General features: G+C 46.6%; 1 protein-coding gene across 3 annotated transcripts in view; it reads left to right on the top strand.

The window, feature by feature from the left end:
• The window catches only part of BDH1 (3-hydroxybutyrate dehydrogenase 1), a 65,201-nt gene that overhangs the window by 20,428 nt on the left and 24,907 nt on the right, over positions 1-19,866 (top strand). For 2 of the 3 annotated variants that reach the window (XM_050779204.1, XM_050779205.1), the window contains exon 2: positions 7,894-8,019. In XM_050779204.1, coding sequence (XP_050635161.1) covers positions 7,937-8,019 — 83 coding nt within the window. In that variant the 5' untranslated portion in view covers positions 7,894-7,936. Of the gene's footprint in view, positions 1-5,973; positions 6,444-7,893; positions 8,020-19,866 lie in introns of those variants that run through there. The other variant, XM_050779206.1, reaches the window with a different exon arrangement.

Below are 19,866 nucleotides of genomic sequence, written 5' to 3'. Positions count from 1 at the left end.
TGCGCGCAGCGACGAACTCCGCGGTTTTTTTCCCCAGCCAGCCAGCCTGGAAATCTGCCTGTAGTCAGCTGATGCAGAGTCACCCTGCAGTTCCTACTTTGAGGAGTTGCAGAAGCACATATTTCTTTATGGAGGGCCGCCTGCAGGCCTCGCGCTGCCAGGATCCTTTGTGACGCTGCAAATGTCCTGGTGAATGTCCTTCTTTCTACAAGAGGCTTTGGAGCCGGGCTCTGCACAGGGCGTATATATCCCTGGCCGGCAAGGAAGCTGACCCTTGAAATTTGTGAAGCTTTCGTATTCACCCAATACACATTTACAGAGCCTCTGCTTCCTGTTAGGGACCACACAGTAGATATTCGGATGAGCAAGAAGAGAGTGATTCAACATGCGGGTCCTGTCTGTAGGGCGCTCACAGTCCCCGTGGGGATCGGTGGTAGGATGGGGGCTTGTGAATGTTTATAAACAAATCCTTCGAATACGACCCTGGCTAGGTAGGTGCTGTTACAAGGCACAGAAGGGAGGAGATTGGGCGAAAGATTTTTGAATTAGGGGATTAAGAAAGGCAGCTTGGGAGAGTTATTTGAACCAGCTGGGACTTGGTCAGATGAGCAAGGCCCGGAAATTGGAAAGTACAGGGCTTGTTGAGGGATGGTGTAGCAAGTGGTTTAATGAGTACAGGAGAAAAGTATAGTTGGAGATATGGTTTGGAGGAGCCAGGTGAGGACTCGGGGGCTCAGCTTGTGTACTCGGGTTTGAAATGCAGTAAGCACTTGTGAATAGAAAGCCTCCTTAATCACTTGCACTACTGTCATTTTTTACACCTACACCAAATATCTTGGAAATGGCTTTGATTCTTCCTTCTTTCATATCCTGCCCTCAATCTGTTGGTAAATGGTAGTGGACTCTACCTTCAATATAAAACCAGACTTACCAATTCTAATCACTTCCATGGTTTTCACCGGGGCTGGCAGCCTTTTTGTACATTTCTAAGGAACACGTTTTCACATCTCACTGGAGTTGTGCAATACACAACCTGCATGACTATACATGGTGGCCCTGGATTACTGCCACAGATCCTAACTGGTCTCCCTGCTTCTGCTCTAGTCCATTTTCAACTTATTAACCCAATGAGAGTTATCTTTTTAAAAATGTAAGTCTGATAATGGCACTCCTCTTCTTAAAACTTTTTTTTTTTTTTTTTTTTTGAGACAGAGTCTCGCTCTGTTGCCAGGCTGTAGTGCAGTGGCGTGATCTCGGCTCACTGCAACCTCCGCCTCCCAGGTTCAAGCAATTCTCTTGCCTCAGCCTCCTGAGTAGCTGGGACTACAGGTGCACGCCACCACGCCCAGCTAATTTTTGTATTTTTAATAGAGACAGGGTTTTACTATGTTGGCCAGGATGGTCTTGATCTCTTGACCTAGTGATCCGCCCGCCCCGGCCTCCCAAAGCGCTGGGATTACAGGCGTGAGCCACCACACCCGGCCAAAACTCTCTTAATTCATTTAATTATGTACTGCCCAGACATAGTGGCTTACACCTGTAATGTCAGCACTTTGGGAGGCTGAGGTGGGCAGATCATTTGAGGTTAGGAGTTTGAGACCAGCCTGGCCAACATGGTGAAACTCCATCTCTACTAAAAATACAAAAATTAGCCAGGCATGGTGGTGCATGCTTGTAACCCCAGCTACTCAGGAGGATGAGGCAGGAGGATCACTTGAACCCGAGAAGTGGAGGTTGTAGTGAGCCAAGATTGTGCCCCTGCACTCCAGCCTGGGTGACAGAACAAGATTCCATCTCAATAAATAAATATTGTCTGTTGTGTCTGTTGTGTGCAGGGCACTGTTGTACATGTTGTACAATGGTGAACAAAACAGACCAAAATTCCTGTTCTCAAAGAGCTTATATTCTAATGAGACTGAATGATAGCAAACAAGATAAATATGTATAATATATAGAATGCTATAATGTAATAAAGTGCCAAGGAGGAGGAAAAAATGGAAGCAGAGAAGGCGGATAGATAGTCAGGGTTGGGGTGAGATAGACGGGGTGGCCAGAGAATGTCTTAGTAAACATTTTAGTAAAGGACTGTGGATATTGGGGCAAGAGGGTTCTGGGTAAAGGGAACAGTAAGGACAAAGGCCCTAAAGCAGGAGCTGGCTTGCCATATTCCAAAGACAGCAAGGAAGCCACTGTGACCAAAGTACAGTGAACAAGGTAGGAATGAGGCCAGAGAGACAATGGAGACCCAGAACATGGAGGGCCTTGTAGGCGAACTCTAGATTTTGGCTTTTGCTCTGGCAGGAGTTTGGTGAGGCGTGACATGATCGGATTTATGTTTCTGCACGATCCTGCAGGCTGTGTTGAGCGGAATCTGGAGGAACTACAGTGGAGGAAGGCGTCTAGTTGAGAGCCTATTGCAATAATCCAGGCAAGAAGGGATGAAGGCTTAGACTAGGCTGGTAGTGGAGGATCCTAGATATATTGTGAAGGTGGCATTGATAGGATTTGCTGAGCACCGGGCTGTGGAGTGTGCAGGAAAGAGGAGTCAAGAATGAGGAAGATTTAGAGGAACAGGTCTGCAGGATAATAGCACAGGCTCAGTTTTGGACAGGTTACGTTTGAGATGCCTAGTAAACGTTCAGGTGATGTTGGATGCACAGTTGTCTGAATTCAAGGGAGAAGGTTGGGTTGGAGGTCAACCTTTGGGAGTTGGCGGCATGCGAATCTTATTTAAAGCTATCAGTGCTCGTCATGGTGCTGAGAACAGACCAAGAACAGAGTCCGAGACTCCGTCGTTTGGTGGCCAGCCTTTAACTTGGTAGGCAAGCCCTGTTCTCCTAGCGATAGAGTGCCCGCTTGACCTGGCAGTTGTAATTATGGCAGTTTTGACAGCTCGGGTAACACTATGTCTTGGGGAAGGACAGAAGAGGAGTGGAATGGGGGAAGCACATGTTCCTGTTGTCATTATAAGGTCATTATAAATGAGGCATTCTCAGAATAGAGGTCCAAACTGAAAATTAATACACCTCATACGCTGTTGGTGGGAATGTAAATTAGTACAACCACAACAGAGAATAGTTTGGAGGTTCCTCCAAAAACGAAAAATAGAGCTACTATAGGATCCAGCAGTACCACTGCTAGGTATATACCCAAAAGGAAGGAAATCAGTATATGGAAGAGGTATCTGCACTCCCATGTTGGTTCCAGCACTTTTGACAATAGCTAAGATTTGGAAGCAGCCTAACTGTCCATCAACAGATAAATGGATAAAGAAAATGTGGTGCCTCTACACAATGGAGTACTATTCAGCCAGCAAAAAAGAATGAGATCCTGTCATTTGCAACAATATGGATGGAACTGGAGGTCATTATGTTAAGTGAAATAAGCCAGGCACAGAAAGACAAGCTTTGCATGTTCTCACTTATTTGTAGGAGCTAAAAATTAAAACAGTTAAACTCATGGCGATATAGTAGAATGATGGTTACCAGAGGCTGGGACGGGTAGTGAGGGTCTGTGAGAAGATGAGATGGTCAATGGGTACAAAAAAGTTAAAAAGCATGAATAAGAACTAGGATTTGTGAGCATAACAGAGTGACTACAGTCAATACTAATTTAATTATACATATAAAAATAACTAAAAGAGTATAATTGGATTGTTTGTAACGCAAAGGATAAATGCTTGAGGGGGTGGATACCCCGTTTTCCCTGAGGCGATTGTATGCCTGTATCAAAATAGCTCATGTACCCCATAGATATATGCAACTACAATGTACCCACAAAAATAAAAAGTTACAGATAATAATGTTCTGCCTTCAGTGTGTTTTAGCTGCTATTGATTTGGCGGCAAGTAGCGGAAACTATCAGCTGACTTACATTACACAGAAACTGTAAAGGCACAGGCCGGCTTCCAGAGCTGGGGGGCAGGAGGGCAGCGGCGGCTGCTGCTGTTGCTTTTCTCCCTCCCTCCACCTCCGCCCCTGCTGCCTTCTGCATGAGCCTCTTACCCCCCCACCCCCTGCGGATTGGCTTTCTCCCTCTCTTTGTGGCTTCAGGGCCCAGTGGAGTATAGCTGCCATCCTCCAGCAACCCCATGGCATGGCCCTGCGCCGCAGAGCATGGTTCGCATTCTCTCACGGTGCCAGGGGACAGAACAATGTGTTCACCTTAGGTCTGATGTCTCTTCCTGGCTCAGTCCTCCATGACCAAAGCGCAGTCTCTGCAGCTGCAGAGGCCAAATCCTATGGGGGAGGGGCAGGTCTGAGAGGAGGGGCATCAGGTGAGGAGGACAGACCCTGGAAAGGTCGTCACTGCAGAGACTGTATTTGTGGTGTGTTATCGGAGGAGAACTGGTCATCACCCAAGCCTAATCTGGTGCCTGGAATGTCTCTCAGGACAGTCAAGGTGTCTGCAGTGGGTGTGCCTAATGTTAGACCCTTGGCTTTTATTGAAGGCCCCTGTGAAACAAACTATGTGAGTGTCACGTCTGCGTGTATGATACAGTGGTGGTGAGAACATTGTCTACTATATCACTTGAGTTCCTGTGTAATTATTTCTGACTTTTGTTTCAGAATGGTGCTTCTCTGAGGACTCTTAGGTGTCTTTTTGAATGAGGGCTTGAAAACTTGTCAGGTTTCCCTTTGGCATGACCTCAAGGAAGCTCCCATGTATAGCTGAGCTGGGCTGGAACTTTCAAGCAAGACTCTACAAACCATTCGGAAGAGGAATGGCCAAACATATATATTTATATATCATATAAATACATATATATATAAAAATACAGTTCTTTGATTATAGTGCATATGTGTGTGTATATATATATATATGGTCAGGAATCTCAAAACTCAGATGCCCATAGTATCCAGGCAATTACCAAAGATGACATGGATAGTTTTAACGTAGTAAGTACAAACTGTTTGTATTGAGTTCGAGCATAGCTTAGCTGCCTAGTTACACTGTTTTTTAAAACATCAGGCTGGCCAAACAAATCAGCCAAGTAGAATGCGTTTAGGTAGGCTGCCAGTTGTAGGATTTGGGAACCTGACACAGAAACTGGCTGGTCGGAAGCTCTTCAGTGTGGGTTCTCTGCATTGGAGCCTAAACCCTGCCTCAACCCAGCTTGCCCTCCTCAGGGGCAGGACCTTCCCCTCCCACTTGGGAGTGCCAAGGGCCCATGTAGGCCTCATGTCCAGAAACACCTGAGTTCTCTTTCCTGCCTCCTGTGACCCTGTTTGCTGCGGACGCCCTGCCTCTGTTGAGAATGTTAGCACTGGGAGTGCCTGCCCCTTTGAGGGGAGCCCCTGCTGCTGCCTCACAGGAAAGCCCCAGCCATGACCTCTGCAAGATAGTCATGTCAGAATGGAACACAGCAAGCCCAGCAGTGAGGCAAGGACGCACACACTGTTTTCTTCTTTTCTGGAGTAGGAGTGCTTTCCATGAGTTATACCTTGACAGTGGAGAGGGCCCTTGAGAGAAGGCCCAAGTGCTTCTAGCAATAGAAAAATGTCTCCAAGATTCCAGGTTGCTATGTGAGCATTTTGATTCTGTGACAGTATCTTATGAGTTTGGTCCCTGGGAGTCAAGCCCCCTGTGCTCAGTCACCTTGGGGCAACTAATTACCTGACTTTCAAGGCTGAGGAGACTGAGCATCCGCCTCCCACAGCCATTTCTGTTCCCAAACTAAAAGGCAAGAGAATGGTGTGTGAAGTTTGAGAACTTATTATTTATAGAGAATAAGGCCTGGCACAAAACATGAAGATGGCAGACAGCAACCCTGCAGTCCTGGGAGCCCTGCAGTGGAAATAGCTGCATGTTTCAGAAACACGCACGCAGCAGACCACATCGAGAACAGTGCATTGTCCAAGGGACTCAGCTTTTATGCACTTTTAACTATTTTGACTTTAGTACTTTTAGATATTGCTGACTTCAAGGAAAACAAAATGGAAAGCAGCTGTCTATTTGGAGATCATATTAAAGCATTTTCTGCCACAGGCATTGAGCTAAGGGGTGGAAAGGACTTTGATTATAGATGACTGGATGGGAAGTCTCCCAGTGATGGTGACCTCAGACTCTGGTCCTGGGTCTTGGAGGGAGGAGGTAGAGATGTGTGTGCTCAGCCAGTATTTTGATGGCAGGAGGGGTTTCCTCATTAAAAAGTCTGAGCCAGCACGGGCCTGTGCCTTCCATAAAACTATAAAAAGCCAGTCTGGGCTCCATTCTGCTGTTCTCTGCAAGGAACTTTCCATGGAAACTTCTTTTGTGGCCACAGGCCAACTTTCCACCCCCAGACTGTCCTGTGGGAACTCACTCAGCTCCCATCCACTCTCCAGGGCCTCAGAGTGCCTCCTCTGCGCCAAGCTCGTTCTAGGCACTGAGGATTTGGTGGTGAACCAGGTGGACAGGGTTCCTGGTGTCACTGAACTTATGATCTGGTAGAGGAAGATAAAGTAAGTAAACAAGGTAATTTTGGATTAAGGTAGCTGCTATGAGAGTGATTTTACAGAGAGCAACCTGTGTGTTGAATGGGAGCCACTTTAGTAAGGGAGTCAGAGGACTCAGCATCCAGGATGAGGGCAGAGGAGGACCCAGGACTCTGAGGCAGGAACACTCTAGCATAGGCGAGGAGCTCTCGGAGTCAGTGCTGGCGCAGTGAGCAAAGAGGAGGGTGGCCTGGTGAGCTAGGGGCCTCCAGGGAGGGAGAGGCCAGCCCCAGTGGGCATGGAAAGTTCTTTAAACACATAAGTCGCATAGCTTGACTAGAGTTAAATAGGTTTCTGGGCTGCTGTGCTGAGAATGGGGTGTGGCAAATAGGGGCAGGAGTACAAGCGAGAGTTTACTGTAGTTTTGGAAAGATAACACCAGAGAGATTCCTGCCTGCTTTCCTTTCCTGAGGATTAAACAAATTAAACCTCCCTCCAACAGGGCGCATGGCAGTGGTTGCTTAGTCAACACTGCTGACCTCTGGCCCCAGGGGGCTGGCTGTCAGTCAGGTTTGGGGTAGCAGCCAACAGGCAGGGGAGGAGCCTCCCAGGCAGTACCTTGTTCCCAGGAACTGTGTGACAGACTACAGCCAGGTAGGCAGAGGAGAGGCTAGAACCCATTCAGCAGCCCGCCTGCCTTCCCTTAGGCCTGGAGGAATCACTGTTAACAGAATCGGAGGGCAACGCACGCCCGTGCTGATCAGCAGTCAATAACGCTGAAGAGTCCTGGCGCCCAGTAGCCTTAAGGTGTTACTAAGAGATTCTTGTTGCAATAAGGTTGCTTTAACCTCAAATGGGGAGGGACGTGGAGGGTGTGTGTGTGTGTGTGTGTGTCTGTCAATTACAAGAGTCGCTTATTTGGCAGCTCCAAACTCCATGCTATAATGAATTACTGATTAATTCAGCCTCAGAGCCAGAGCCCCCTTGTTTGTTGGGATGGGGGAAAGAGGTGGACAGCTGAGTCAGATGCTATGTGGCATGGGGCCAAGCTGCCTGCAGGGGCAGGTGGGCACCACAGGTGGGTGTTTCAGCAGGTTAGAGGAATAGGATTTACCGAGTCAGAATCCCTGAGGGGTTGGGTCCTCGAGTCTCCCAGCGGTTGGGAGTTTGAGGATCACTGATGGGGCCACCCTGCTCACGTTATGAATGGGTGATGACTTGCCCAGGGTTGCCCAGTGCGTTCGGTGGCACAGCTAGAGCCAGAACCCAGGCTTCCAGGCACCCTGGCTCCTGACTCTTTCTATCATGGGGCTGCAGCTTGAGAGAGGACCCAGAGCGGACTGCCTGGTACCAGGACTGGAGCTGGGTGGAACAGATGCAGCCCAGTTTGACTTTCACAACCTGAAAGAAACATGACTACTCCTGATTAAAGCCCTGAAGGCAACAAAGTAATGCTGAGGGTGCGTTTGTGTTTCAGAACCACTGGGAGGAACTGGGCCATTCTACCACCTGTGGCTACCATGCTGGCCACCCGCCTCTCCAGACCCCTGTCACGGCTCCCAGGAAAAACCCTAAGTGCCTGTGATAGAGAAAATGGAGCAAGGTAAGCAACTAGAAGTGGTGGTGGCTTTGAGGGTGACTTTCTGGGCAAGCAGAGCTTTTCACACATGGACGGCATAGGCAGTAATGAGGCCTGATTCTCAAAGATGTCCCTCAATACCTATGTCTCCCAGCAGAGGAAACTCAGAGGTGTCCTGGGAAGACATATTCCCAGGGCACACAGGGCAAAGAGGAATATCTTTCATAACCGCTTTTTTTTTTTTTTTTTTTTTTTTTTTTTTGACGGAGTCTCACTGTGTCGCCAGGCTGGAGTGTAATGTGCTATCTTGGCTCACTGCAACCTCCGCCTCCTGGGTTCGAGTGATTCTCCCAACTCATTCTCCTGAGTAGCTGGGATTACAGGTGCCCGCCACCACGCCCAGCTAATTTTTATATTTTTAGTAGAGATGGGGTTTCACCAGGTTGGCCAGGCTGGTCTTGAACTCCTGATCTCAGGTGATCCACCTGCCTCGGCCTCCCAAAGTGCTAGGATTCCAGGCATGAGCCACCGTGCCCGGCCATAACCACTTCTTAAAACCCTTTTTATTTTGAAATAACTTTAGACTTACACAAAAGTTGCAAAATTTGTTGGAAAGGGTTTCTGGATCCCCTTCAGCTAACTTCCCTAAATGTTAACATCTTACAAAACCATACTGCAATGATCAAAATCAGGAAATTACCACTGATAGAATACTATTAACTAGTCTGCAGACCTCATTCCAGTGTCGCCAAGCAGCGGCTGACGGACCTTTTTCTGGTCCAGGATCGAATCCCGAGTCTCACATGGCACGGAAGTGTTATGTGTTTTTAGTTTCTTCCTACCGGGGACAGGTCCTCAGTCTTTTTCGCTCACGACCTTGACACTCTGGCTGGTTATGTTGTACAGTGTCTCTCAGTTTGGGTTCGTGTGGCAAGAAGCCCGCGGCAGTGAAGTGGTACTTTTCTCAGCCCATCGTGCCAGGAGGTACATTATTTTATGTGGCTCATCACTTTAGCCACCTGGATAACTGTTCTTTTAAAAATTTATGCATGAAATCAGTTAACTGAAATGTCCCAAGACTTCACTGAATCATTTGTGTGATTTTGAGGCAGCTTTATGTAAGTACAAATTAGACAAGCAGCTGTTCTTCTTTGAGAGCTTCTGGAATTGCCTTTTCCCAGAGGATTCAGTGGGCTCTGCTGCCACAGTTGACTCTTTTGCAGTCTGAGCAAGGAAAAAACAAGAAATGCCTTTTTCTTTCTGTTATATTTGAGGGGAGTGAAATTGAAGGTTAGGTTAAATTCAAAGTCCCAGGAGCTAGAACACTGATATTTTCTAGGCCAATAATATGTTTAGAAGAACATGCATTTAGACTGAGCCTCTGTTGCCCAGGAAATGTGGCAACCTCTTGGCTCAGAGCAACCTCTCCCTTCCGGGTTCAAGCAATTCTCCCGCCTCAGCCTCCCGAGTAGCTGGGACTACAGGCATATGCCATCATGCCCAGATAATTTTTTGCATTTTTAGTAGAGACGGGGTTTTGCCATATTGGCCAGGCTGGTCTCGAACTCCTGACTTCAAGTGATCCTCCTGCCTCGGCCTCCCAAAGTGCTGGGATTCACTGCACCCAGCCAGGCTTTTAGCAGCATTTGCTTGAATTTATTTCTGAGAGATACAGAGGCGTGGCTTGGAGTTGGGGCTCCACCTACCTGAGGACCCCGCGTGAGAAGAGTTTAGAATACCCCACTGGCACAGGTGGCAGGAGGCCCCTGCCATCAGAGCAGGGACGGAGCTTGGCTTTGTTGAAGGGCTTTTGAAAGAAGGTGACTTGCTGCAATTGTTTTTTCAGTGAGTGATTAATAAAAATGGCAAGATCTGTCTCCATGATGGCTTTTAGAGATTTCTGGAGTTTTTTTTACAGAGGAGAAAATAATCCCACAGGAAGTTAAAATACTTTTACAAAGGTTTTGTTCTCAAATTTAAGGAAAGTGAGGCATTAGTCAAGCTCCTGGCTCACTTGAGGGGAAAGAAAGGTTGTCAAAGGGAATTCGGAATCTTGTGGATGGACTGAGAAGTAACTTGGTTAGGTTGAGGGGTTAGGTTAGGTTGGCCTGGGCGGTGGGTGGACAGCCGCAGAGCTGCGTCAGAGTAGAGTCAATGTCACAGGGTGAAGGCGTGGGCAGCGTGGAGGGGGACCCAGGTGCAAAAGGAGGCTGTCATGGTGGGTAATTACCATGCCTAGGATCCCACAGGACGTCTTAGTGATGGGGAAAACCTTTGGCCTGATCATTTTGCTTGAATCTCAGTTGGAAAGGGCCTCATACTTGTCTCCACCTGTGAGTGAATCTTGCTGATAGCATCCTTAACAAGTGACCTTATAGCCTCTGTTTGAATATGTCCAGTGATGGAGAGGTTAGTACCTCTCACAGCAGGCCTCCTATGTTTGGACATCTCTTTCATGCAGTCCTTATTGAGCAGAAATCTTTTCTCCTGTTAATGCCACTCCCTGTTCTCGGGTCTGCCCCAGCATTCACTCTGAGCGAGTTATTCCCTTCTCCCCAGGGCACTGTGCCCCCTCAGTACCCACCCACTCACCTACTCTTTTTCCCCCCACGTGGTTTTTCCTTGTTTATCTCTCATGGTTTGCCCACTATCATCCAGGACTGCCTCCTGAATGATCTGCACTTTGCCTGTGCTGCTTCTTAAGATGTGGTGCCTGAACAAAACACCACCACTGTTGACATGCCCAGAGCAGGCGTCACCCAGTACACATGGCTCCGTCCAGATGAAAACCTTCCCAGGAGTGGCTGGATAAGGCCCCCAACCCCAACACCTGACAACCTGCTGTGCTTACTGGCTCCCCATGGCCCTTCGATTTCAGATTTCTCAGATTTCCAGCTTTGCCAGAAGACTCTGGCATCCCTGGAGCAGGTGCCTTACCCTCACATCTGGGACCCGCCTCCTGGACTTTGGTCACCAGTGCTCAGCTCCCAGGCCAGGTGCAGCGCATGATGCTCCCAGGGTGGACTGACCCAGGCAGAGTAGAGAAGGGCTCTTGCCTCCCCTATCCTAGTTTCTTTCCTGTCCAGCCTAGGCTCACATAGCTTCTTTTGGCCGCTACATCACATGTGTGATTCATGGTCAAACAGGCTGAATTTTTTTCACAGATGCTGCTGCGAGGCCATATTTCTCCCGAGCTGCACCTGTGCCACTGACCTGTGTTCCTCCTAAGCCCCGTCTTGTTAGATTCAAATGGACTCATGGCTCCTCTCAGCAGAAAACTGGGTTACTGGTTATTGTTGCTGATTCCTGATGGGGACAATAAAAGGTATAGGCACACATACTGGTAAGATAGAGAAGCCAGAATGAAAGCCCTGGCCAGCATAGGGAGCACTCTCAAATGCAGGCTCTTCCACAGGGCCTTGGGGAGGTGCCAGACTGCACCTCTTCCTCCCTCTCTAATTCTGTTCCTGGGTTAGGGCAAAAATCAGGAAGCTCTCGTCTTTTGAATCTCACAGCCACCCCTTTGGGTTCTCCCTTCAGAAAGTGTGTTGACCGGCAGGGTACGGTGGCTCACGCCTGTAATCCCAGCACTTTGGGAGGCTGAGGCAGGTGAATCACCTGAGGTCGGGAATTCGAGGCCAACCTGTCAAACATAGAGAAACCCCGTCTCTAATAAAAATACAGAATTAGCCAGGTGTGGTTGTACATGCCTGTAATCCCAGCTACTCGGGAGGCTGAGGCAGGAGAATCGCTTGAACCCGGGAGGAAGAGGTTGCAGTGAGCCGAGATCGCACCATCATGCTCCAGCCTGGGCAACAAGGGCAAAAGTCTGTCCCAAAAAAAAAAAGAGAAAGAAAGAAAGTGTGTTGACCATCTTGAGCTTAACTTGTGCCTCCCGGGAGACCGAGACCGGCGTAACTGTTGGTGTTAGTGGCTTGGTTGGCCAGCAGCTTGCTGTCACTGCAGGATCCTCCTGGGCAGAGGAGACCCTCCAGGGAAATACACAGTATTTTATGTGCTGGTTTTGGGCCTAACGCCTCATGGGCATTCTTAGCCCTGGGAGACCAGTGTATCTGCTGGGATTGCTTCACACTGAGAGTAGCAGGAACCCCTAGAAGTCCAGGGCCACTGTGGCTTTGGGGAGCCCAGGCTCCTTGTTTTTTTCTGCTGTGTTATTCTGAAGGCAGCTCAGGATCTCAGGATACTGTGATAGTCCTCCACCTCCAGCCTCAGTCCAGGCAGGAAGAAGCAACGCACCTGCATTGGGAAAGCAAAACTCAGCAATCACAGTCGACCTCTGCTTGCACGCTATTGGCCAGAGGCAGGTCACGTGACTACCAGGTGGGTGGTGGTCTGGAAAGAGTTGGGCACATGCTGTCCCGGACAGAATCCAGAAATTGGTTAGTGAGGCAGATGAGAAGAATGGATGCTGGCAGGCAAAGAGCAGTGTCTGTCACAGCTCAGCTGGGCTGTGGCCTCCAGCTGTTCACAGGGATATTGGGGCTTTGGCAGTCAAGAGGCTCAAAGGGGAACCCCCTGGGGATAGGCCTTTTTTTTTTTCTTTTTCTGTAGGGCAGAGGTATTGAACTTTGGTTGTGGGTTAGACTCACCTAGAGAACAGTGAGGGAAAAGTATCTGTGCCTCATCCCTGGGTCAGGAGTGACGCCGGGCAAAGGAATACTTTAAAGAACTTCCCTGTGATTAAAAAAAAAAAAAATCATTCTATGGAGAATCTCAAACAAATGCAAAAGTAGAAAGCGTTATATTAATCGCTGGTATACCTATCACCTGGGTTTCCATAATTATCAGCACATGACCAATCTTGTTTCAGCTGCGTCTCCGTTTTCCTCCCCCTCCCCATACTAGATTTTTTTCGAAGCAATTCCTGGACGCAGTATTTCATTTGCAAATATTTTAGTATTTATCTCTAAATGATAAGAACTCGTTTTATTAATATAACCACACAACCATGATCACATTTCCAAGTGATTCTGATAAACAAGGGCCCAGAGAACAACTGCTCTGAACCTAGATGAACCAGTTCTTCCCCCAGGACCTTTTGTACTGGAATCCCCTGAGGTGAATGACACACACAGATTTCTGGGGCGCCCCTTCCTACTGAATCAGAATGTCAACGGGAGGGGCCTGGGAGTTTGCTTTTTAACAGGCTGTGAGCCACTGCTCCCGGCCACAACCTTTTTGCTTTTTATTACTTTAAAAAATGTCAGGTAGGTTGGGCACGGTGGCTTACACCTGTAATCCCAGCACTTTGGGAGGCCAAGGCAGGTGGATCACTTGAGGCCAAGAGTTCAAGACCAGCCTGGCCAACATGGTGAAACCCTGTCTCTACTAAAAACACAAAAATTAGCAGGGCATGGTGGTGCATGCCTATAATCCCAGCTACTTGGAGCCAGAGGCACGAGAATCGATTGAACCCGGGAGGCAGAGGTTGCAGTGAACTGAGGTTGCACCACAGCCCTCCAGTCTGGGTGAAAGAATGAGACGCTGTCTAAAAAAAAAAAAAGAAAGAAAAAAAAAGTTCTAAGGGGGTGGCCTTTAAGGAGACAGGAATAAATCATCTAGTTCCACTAGGGATGTAACTGCCTAATGGGTTCACCTTGCTCGCTGCCTAGACAGAACTGGTTTATTAAGACAGAGGAATTGCAATAGATGAAGAGTAATTCACGCAGAGGCGGCTGTGCAAGAGACCAGAGTTTTTACTCAAATCACTCTCTCCAAGTATTCAGGAATCGAGAGTTTTTAAGGATAATTTGGTGGGTGGGAGAAGGCCGGTGAGAGAGAGTTGATTGGTTGGGCCGGAGATGCAATCATGGGAAATTGAAGCTATCCTCTTGCGCTGAGTCAGTTCCTGGGTCGGGGCCACAAGATCAGATGAGCCAGTTTATCCATCTGGGTGGTGCCAGCTGACCCATCAAGGGCAGGGTCTGCAAAATATCTCAAGCACTGACCTTAGGAGCAGTTTAGGGAGGTCAGAATCTTGTAGCTTCCAGCTGCATGACTGTAAATTATAGTTTATAATTTCTAATCTTGTGCCTAATTTGTTAGTCCTACAAAAACAGTCTAATACCCAGGCAAGAAGGAGGTTTGTTTTGGGAAAGGGCTGCCATCTTTGTTTTAAACTGTAAACTATAGGCTGGGCACAGTGGCTCACGCCTGTAATCTCAACACTTTGGGAGGCTGAGGTGGGCAGATCACCTGAGGTCAGGAATTCGAGACCAGCCTGGCCAACATGGCAAAACCCCGTCTTTACTGAAAATACAAAAATTAGCCGGGCGTGGTGGCAAGTGCCTGTAATCCCAACTACTTGGGAAGCTGAAGCAGGAGAATCGCTTGAACCCAGGAGATGGAGGTTGCAGCGAGCCAAGATCGTACTACTGCACTCTATCCTGGGTGACAAGAGTGAAACTCCATCTCAAAAAAATAAAACTATAAACTATAAACTAAGTTCCTCCCAAAGCTAGCTCAGCCCACAGCTAGCTTGGAATGAACAAGGACAGCTTGGAGGTTAGAAGTAAGATGGAGCTGGTTAGGTCCGCTCTCTTTCACTGTCTCAGTTTTTCGCAATGGCGGTTTCAATGACAGCTTCTCATTCTTTCTGCAGAGCCACACTGGGGGTCGTGGGAAAACAGAGCGATGCTCTTTGGATGGAGTCATTCACGAGCGTCAGGTGTACCGACCACACTATCCTGCTCACTCAAGGCCATCCACACGCAGACTTAAACTCCAAAGAGACTCCTGTGTGGCAGAGCAAAAGGACAGGGGGTTACCTTGGTGGGTTTTCCTAGAGAACCCTCATTTCAGTCTAGTGAATTTAACGTTCTTTAAGAACATATTTTAATAATTTTTTTAAAAGCTTAATATGTTGAATAGGGAATATATTCACATGGTACAAAATCTGAATGGCAGGCCGGGTGCGGGGAGCTCATGCCTGTAATCCCGCACTTTGGGAGACCGAGGCAGACGAATCACTTGAGGTCAGGAGTTCGAGACCAGCCTGGCCAATATGATGAAACCCTGTCTCTACTGAAAATACAAAAATTGGCCGGGCGTGGTGGCTCAAGCCTGTAGTCCCAGCTACTCAAGAGGCTGAGGCAGGAGAATTGCTTGAACCCGGGAGGCGGAGGTTGCAGTGAGCTAAGATCGTGCCACTGCACTCCAGCCTAGGCAACAAGAATGAAACTCTGTCTCAAAAACAAAGCAAAACAAAACAAAAAACAAAATGTGAATGCCGTAAAATGGTATACAGAAACGGTAAGTCTATCTCCCATCTCTTTTCCCCCATTACCACCTGCTCATTCACCACTCCCTCCTCCACTTGTCATTACTGGGTTAATATTCGTTTAAAAACTAACAGGACCTCTGCTTCTGGGAAGATGGAGTAGATGTACTTTTCTCTATTCTTTCTGTTAAGTACAACTAAAAACCCTGGATATTACATAAACTATAAATAATTTAGTAAATATGTAATATATAAAAGGCCTCTTAAAAGGCAGAGAGAAGAAGGCAGACCAGCTAAGGACCTCAGGACCCAAGAAACAACACAGTGATGAGTTCTCTAGGTTTTCTTTTTGTTTCTTATGTCCCAGATTTGGAGTTGAAGAAGCTGGCAACCCAGAAATGCCGGTAAACTCAGATGCAAAAAGCTCCCCCAAAAATTTGCTCTCTCTAGCCAAATGACCAGCCTAGTAAGACAGAACATGTGTGTTTATTCCAGGGATATAAGGATGGTTCGTTATTTGAAAATGAATCTCATCCACCAAATTAATGAACTAAAAGAAGAAAACTTACATGATGCTCTCTATCAATGCAGAAAATGCAAAATTTAGCACACATTTATGATTTCAAAAATCTCAGGAAAAATAGACATAGAGGGGGAATTTCCTGAACTTGATACAGGGTATACACCATAAGCCTTCAGCTAACATACTTAAGGGTGAGACTGAATGCTTTGCCCCTAAGATGGGGAACAAACCAAGGATATTAGTCTCACCACTTATCCAACATAATGCTGTAATTTCTAGCCAGTGCAATAAGGTAAGAAATGGAAATAAAAGTCATATAGATTGGAAAAGAAGGAATAAGACTCACTATTTGCAGATTACATGATTGTGTACATAGAAGATCCCGAGGCATCCACAAAAAACTCTCTCAGAACTAATGAGTAAGTTTAGCAGGGTTACAAGATACAAGATAACACACAAAAATCAATTGCATTTCTGTATACTAGCAATGAACACATGGATATCAAATTTTAAAACAATACCATTTCGGCCAGATGTGGAAGTTCCTGCCTGTAATCCCAGCACTTTGGGAGGATGAGGTGGGAGGATCACTTGAGTCCAGGAGTTCAAGATCAACCTGGGCAACATGGTGAGACCCTGTCTCTGCAAAAAATACAAAAATTAGCTGAGCGTGGTGGTGCATGCCTGCAGTCCCAGCTACTGGGGAGGCTGAGGTGGGAAGATTGCTTGAGTGTGGCAGGCAGAGGTTGCAGTGAGCTGAGATCACGCTACTGCACTCCAGCCTAGGCAACAGAGTGAGACCCTGTCTCAAAAAATAAAATAAAATAAAATAAAATAAAATAAAACAAAACAATACCATTCCTAGTTGCTCAAAAAAAGAGAGAAATAGGTGTAACAAACATGTTACACATAATAAAGCATGTGTAGGATTTGTTTTTTGTTTTGTTTTTGTTTGGTTGGCTTTTTTTGAGACAGAGTTTCGCTCTTGTTGCCCAGGCTGTAGTGCAATGGTGTGATTTCGGCTCACTTTGACCGCCTTCTGGGTTCAAGCGATTCTCCTGCCTCAGCCTCCTGAGGAACTGGGATTACAGGCACCCCCACCACCACCACGTCCGGCTGGTTTTTTGTATTTTTAGTAGAGTCAGGGTTTCACCATGTTGGCCAGGCTGGTCTCGAACTCCTGACCTCAGGTGATCCATCCGCCTTGGCCTCCCAAAGTTCTGGGATTACAGGCATGACCTACCATTCCTGGCTGCTTGTATCGGATTTAAATGCTGAGAACTACACAACACTGATGAAATAAATCAAAGATCTATGTAAATGGAAACCCCATACTGTACTCAGGAATTGGAAGACTCAACAAAGTAAAGATGCCAACTTTCCCCAAATTGACACACAGGTTTAGCACACTTTCTATAAAAATCCCAGTCATATTTTTTATAGATAAAGACAAGATTACTCTAAAATTTATATGGAAAGGCAAAGGAAATAGAATAGCTAAAAGAATTTTGAAGAAGAAAAATAAAGTAGCAGCACATATATCAATGAATCAGAATAGAAAATCCAGAAATAGGCCCACCCAAATATGCCCAACCAGTTTTTGACAAAAGTGCAAAAGCAATTCAATGGCGGAAAGACAACGTTCTCAAAAAATGGCGCTGGAGCAAATGGACACAAAACTTAGACCTAGGTCTGACATCTTATACAAAAATTAATGGATCATAGACTTAAGATGTAAAACATAAAACTATAACCCTTTTCTTTTTTTGAGACAGGGTCTCCCTCTGTCCCGTAGGCCTGGAGTGCAGTGGCGCAATCTCAGGTCATTGCAACCTCCGCCTCCTGGGCTCAGTTGATCCTCTGGCCTCAGCCTTCCAAGTAGCTGGGACTTACAGGCGTGAGCCACCAGGCCTGACTAATTTTCGTATTTTTTGTAGAGATGGGGCTTCGCCATGTTGCCCAGGCTGTTCTCGAACTCCTGAGCTCAAGCAATCTGCCCACGTCAGCCTCCCAAAGCGCTGGGATTACAGGCGTGAGCCACCGCACCCAGCCAAAACTATAAAACTTTTAGAAAAGAACATAGAAGAAAATCTTTGTGTTCTGGGGGCAAGGAGCTCTGAGACTTGACACCAAAAGCATGCCCCATAAAAGGAAAAATGAGATTTTATTTAGGGGTTAAGAGTTTAGACTCTGGACTCTCTCAGCCCTGGTTTTACTAGTTAGCTTTATCACTGACTACGTTGGGCATTTAAAACTCCTCTGTTGTCCCACGTGGTGCATGGGTGATTGTAGATGAGGACACACATCCTGGAGGCAGAAGTAGTTGGTTGGTAGCAGAGTCTGGGTTACAACCCCTGGTCTCCTGATTCCGAGTCCAGGTGAGACACTTTCCCCTGCAGTCCACCCTGTTACAGAGGATAAAAAGGCACGTTATAGACTAGGAGAAAAATTTTGCCTGCCACATATGTAACAAAGGACTAGCAGGTAGGACATCTGAAGAATTCTCAACGTTCAACGGGGTAGAACAAACAATTCAATAGAATATGGGCGAAAGACATGAAGAGGCATTTTACCAAACATATGGTGCTATGATCTGAATATTTGTGTTCTCCTCAAATTCCTGTGTTGAAGTCCTAACCCCCAAGGTATTGGTACTAGGAGGTAGGGGCTCTGGGACGTGATTAGGTCATGAAGGTGGAGCCCTCATGAATGGAATTAGTGTCTTTATAAAAGAGACCTTTGCCATGTGTGAGGTTACAGTGAGAAAACATCTGTCTATGAAGAAAGTGGGCCTTCACCAAATACAGTCTGCTGGCACTTAGCTCTTCAACTCCCCAGCTTCCAGAACTGTAAGGAACACAATTCTGTTGTTTATAAGCCACCCAGTCTATGGTATTTTGTTATAGCAGCCCAGACAGACTAAGACAGGTGACACATAAACATGAAAAGATGTTCAACACTATTAGCCTTTAGGGAAATGCTGATTGAAACCACAGCGAAATATCATGATACCATTTTCAGCATGGCCAAACTAGAAATAGTGACACCACCAAATGCTGACAAGGATATGGGGAAACTGGGTCGCTCAGACATTGCTACTGGGAGTGTAGAATGCTACAGCCACTTTCATAAACAGTTTGTCAGTTTCTTAAAAAACTAAACCTACAACTACCATATGACCCAGCAATTGCACCCCGATCATCTATCCGAGAGAAATGAAAACTTAACGTTTGCACAAAAACCTGTGTAGGAACGTTCAATCAGCTTTATTCATAATATGCCCAAATGGGAAACAACTCAGCCGTCCTTCAGTGGGTAAATAGTTAAGCAAATTGTGATACCCGTGTGTCATGGAGCACTACCTAGCAATGAAAAAGGAGCAAATTATTGATACATAACAATCTGGGTGAATCTCCAGAGGATTATGTTGAATGAAAAAAGTCAGCCCCTGAAGGATACATACTGTATGATTCCATTTACATAACATTCTTGAAATGCTAAAATTATAGAGATGGGGAACAGATTTGTGGTGGTTAAAGATGGTGTGGGGTGGGAAGAAAGTAGGTGTGGCTATAAAAGGGTACCATGAAGGATTCTCATGGTGATGGAAATTTCTGTATTTTTATTGTATCCATGTCAATATCCTGGTTGTGATACGGTAATACAGTTTTGCAAGATGCTACCCTTAGAGGAAATTAGGTAAGATCTGGCATCTCTCTGTATTATTTCTTAATTGCATGCGAATCTACAATTATTTTGAAATAAAAAGTATGATTGAAATAACTATCAGGAAGCTTAGCCTACTGGGGATTAAGGCATCGAAATTGTAGAAGGCTTTAGCAAAGCTATACTACTGCAAGGATAGTTCACACTTGAATTAGCTTGAAACATTACCTATCTATGTCACCTTAGAAAGCAGAAAATGGACCTTCGTTGGAGTGGACACTGGATGGCCAGGGTTTGGCAGAGCCTGCCCAACAAAAATAGCTTCGAAATTGACTTTATTCTCAGGAAGGCTCTTCCTGGACAGTGGCAAACATAGCCATAGCAAATGCTGGCTCACTTCCTGTCAGCCAGCAGCCTTGGTGGAAGAGGGCCTCTTACTCAG

The sequence above is a fragment of the Macaca thibetana genome, chromosome 2, assembly GCF_024542745.1.
Source record: "Macaca thibetana thibetana isolate TM-01 chromosome 2, ASM2454274v1, whole genome shotgun sequence".
In the NCBI taxonomy this organism is placed as follows: Eukaryota; Metazoa; Chordata; class Mammalia; order Primates; family Cercopithecidae; genus Macaca; species Macaca thibetana.
Note: the sequence above shows the minus strand (reverse complement) of the source record. Positions and strands in the feature narration are given on the sequence as shown.